The sequence below is a fragment of the Trachymyrmex cornetzi genome, unplaced genomic scaffold (assembly GCF_001594075.2).
Source record: "Trachymyrmex cornetzi isolate Tcor2-1 unplaced genomic scaffold, Tcor1.1 scaffold83, whole genome shotgun sequence".
In the NCBI taxonomy this organism is placed as follows: domain Eukaryota; kingdom Metazoa; phylum Arthropoda; class Insecta; order Hymenoptera; family Formicidae; genus Trachymyrmex; species Trachymyrmex cornetzi.
The window spans coordinates 3965592-3967707 of record NW_017300169.1 but is presented as its reverse complement, the minus strand read 5'-3'; the positions used below and the strand labels follow the sequence as shown (position 1 = coordinate 3967707).

Here is a 2116-nt window from a genome sequence, read left to right as displayed (position 1 = left end):
TTAAATTTAATACATATGCATTACTTGTAAAAAAAATAGTAAGCATTATTTTAGAGCTAATAAAAATTTAAAAAAGGATAATTATAAATACATGTTCTAAATTTTCAGATTTAAAGTAATAAACTAATTACAATTAACAACAAAATGTGTAGTAATTTCTGTAAATGAAACAATGCTTATGCTGTAAGAGCATATGGTTTTATCCCCTTTTGTGTATTTCAGAAATAAATAAAAGTAGTATAGAAATATATCCACAGAGAAGTACGATATAATACGTAGAATTAAAATTTATATTTGTTTAATATAAGATAATATCATATATATGTATATATATATGTATATATATATATATGTATATATATATATGCTATTTTTGTAGTCTATATTTTAGAGAGTCTAATAATTTCTCATTTTAAGTGCAACTTGTTCTTACGCAACTATTCTAACGAACTTGGCCGCCTTTTTCAGAAACATTTATCCATTAATAACGATATATTATAAAAATTGTTCTTGATTTTTTTAATATCTAATATTTAATAAATGTATTTTTGTTGAACTTACACTTTGTATTTTCGCCTGTAAAAAAAAAATAATTTCGTTTATATTGTAATTAAAACATATACTCAAGATATTTCAGATTAATAATTTTAAAAAATATGAGATGAAGGGACACAGAAAATTTTCCACATTTTGCTAAATCCGAAAAACCCATTTTAACAACACTATAGTGGTTTAACTACAAAAATTGCTTATATACATTTGCGTACTCATAAATTGTATAATTTTGAAATTAAGACACATTGAATATTAATTTAATCCTTAAATAACATAATTATATTACATTAAATTAACTCGAATATTTAGTTACCTTGTATGTACAAATATTTATACTCCTCACTGTTTAAATTTAATGTTATACATATGCATTACTTGTAAAAAAAATAGTAAGTATTATTTTAGAGCTAATAAAAATTTAAAAAAGGATAATTAAAAATACATGTTCTAAGTTTTCAGATTAAAAGTAATAAAATAATTACAATTAACAACAAAACGTGTAATAATTTCTGTAAATGAAACAATGCTTATGCTGTAAGCATATTTTTTTTTATTCCCTTTGTGGATTTCAGAAATAAATAAACGTAATATAGAAATATATCGTAGAGAAGTACGATATAATACGTAGAATTAAAATTTGTATTTGTTTAATTTAAGATAATATGATATATATGTATATATATTTTTGTAGTCCATATTTTAGGGAGTCTAATAATTTCTCATTTTAAGTGCAACTTGTTTGTACGCAACTATTCTAACGAACTTGGCCGCCTTTTTCAGATACATTTATCCATTAATAACGATATGTTATAAAAATTGTTCTTGATTTTTTTAATATCTAATATTTAATAAATGTATTTTTGAGAACTTACTGTGTCCACAGGAATCTGTAAAAAAAAAAAATAATTCCATTTATATTATAAATAAAACGTATACGCAAGATATTTCCGATTAATAATTTTAAAAAATATGAGATGAAGAGACAGAGAAAATTTTCCACATTTTGCTAAATCCGAAAAACGCATTTTAATTACAACACTATAGAGGTTTAACTACAAAAATTTCTTATATACAATTGCTTACTCATAAATTGTATAATTTTGAAATTAAGACACATTGAATATTTTTTTAATCCTTAAATAACATAATTATATTACGTTAAATTAACACTCGAATATTTAGTTACCTTGTATGTGCAAATATATATACTCCTCACTTTTTAAATTTAATACATATGCATTACATGTAAAAAAAATAATAAGTTTTATTTTAGAGCTAATAAAATTTAAAAAAGTATATTTAAAAATACATGTTCTAAGTTTTCAGATTTAAAGTAATAAAATAATTACAATTAACAACAAAACGTGTAATAATTTCTGTAAATGAAACAATGTTTATGCTGTAAGCATATTTTTTTTTATTCTCTTTTGTGGATTTCAGAAATAAATAAACGTAATATAGAAATATATCGTAGAGAAGTACGATATAATACGTAGAATTAAAATTTATATTTGTTTAATTTAAGATAATATGATATATATGTATATATATTTTTGTAGTC

General features: G+C 21.0%; 1 protein-coding gene across 1 annotated transcript in view; it reads right to left on the bottom strand.

The window, feature by feature from the left end:
* The window catches only part of LOC108768787 (uncharacterized), a 5286-nt gene that overhangs the window by 774 nt on the left and 2396 nt on the right, over positions 1-2116 (bottom strand). The window contains exons 5-6 of the mRNA XM_018519353.1: positions 1428-1442; positions 562-576 (exon numbers count right to left, since the gene is read on the bottom strand). Coding sequence (XP_018374855.1) covers positions 562-576; positions 1428-1442 — 30 coding nt within the window. The remainder of the gene's footprint in view (positions 1-561; positions 577-1427; positions 1443-2116) is intronic.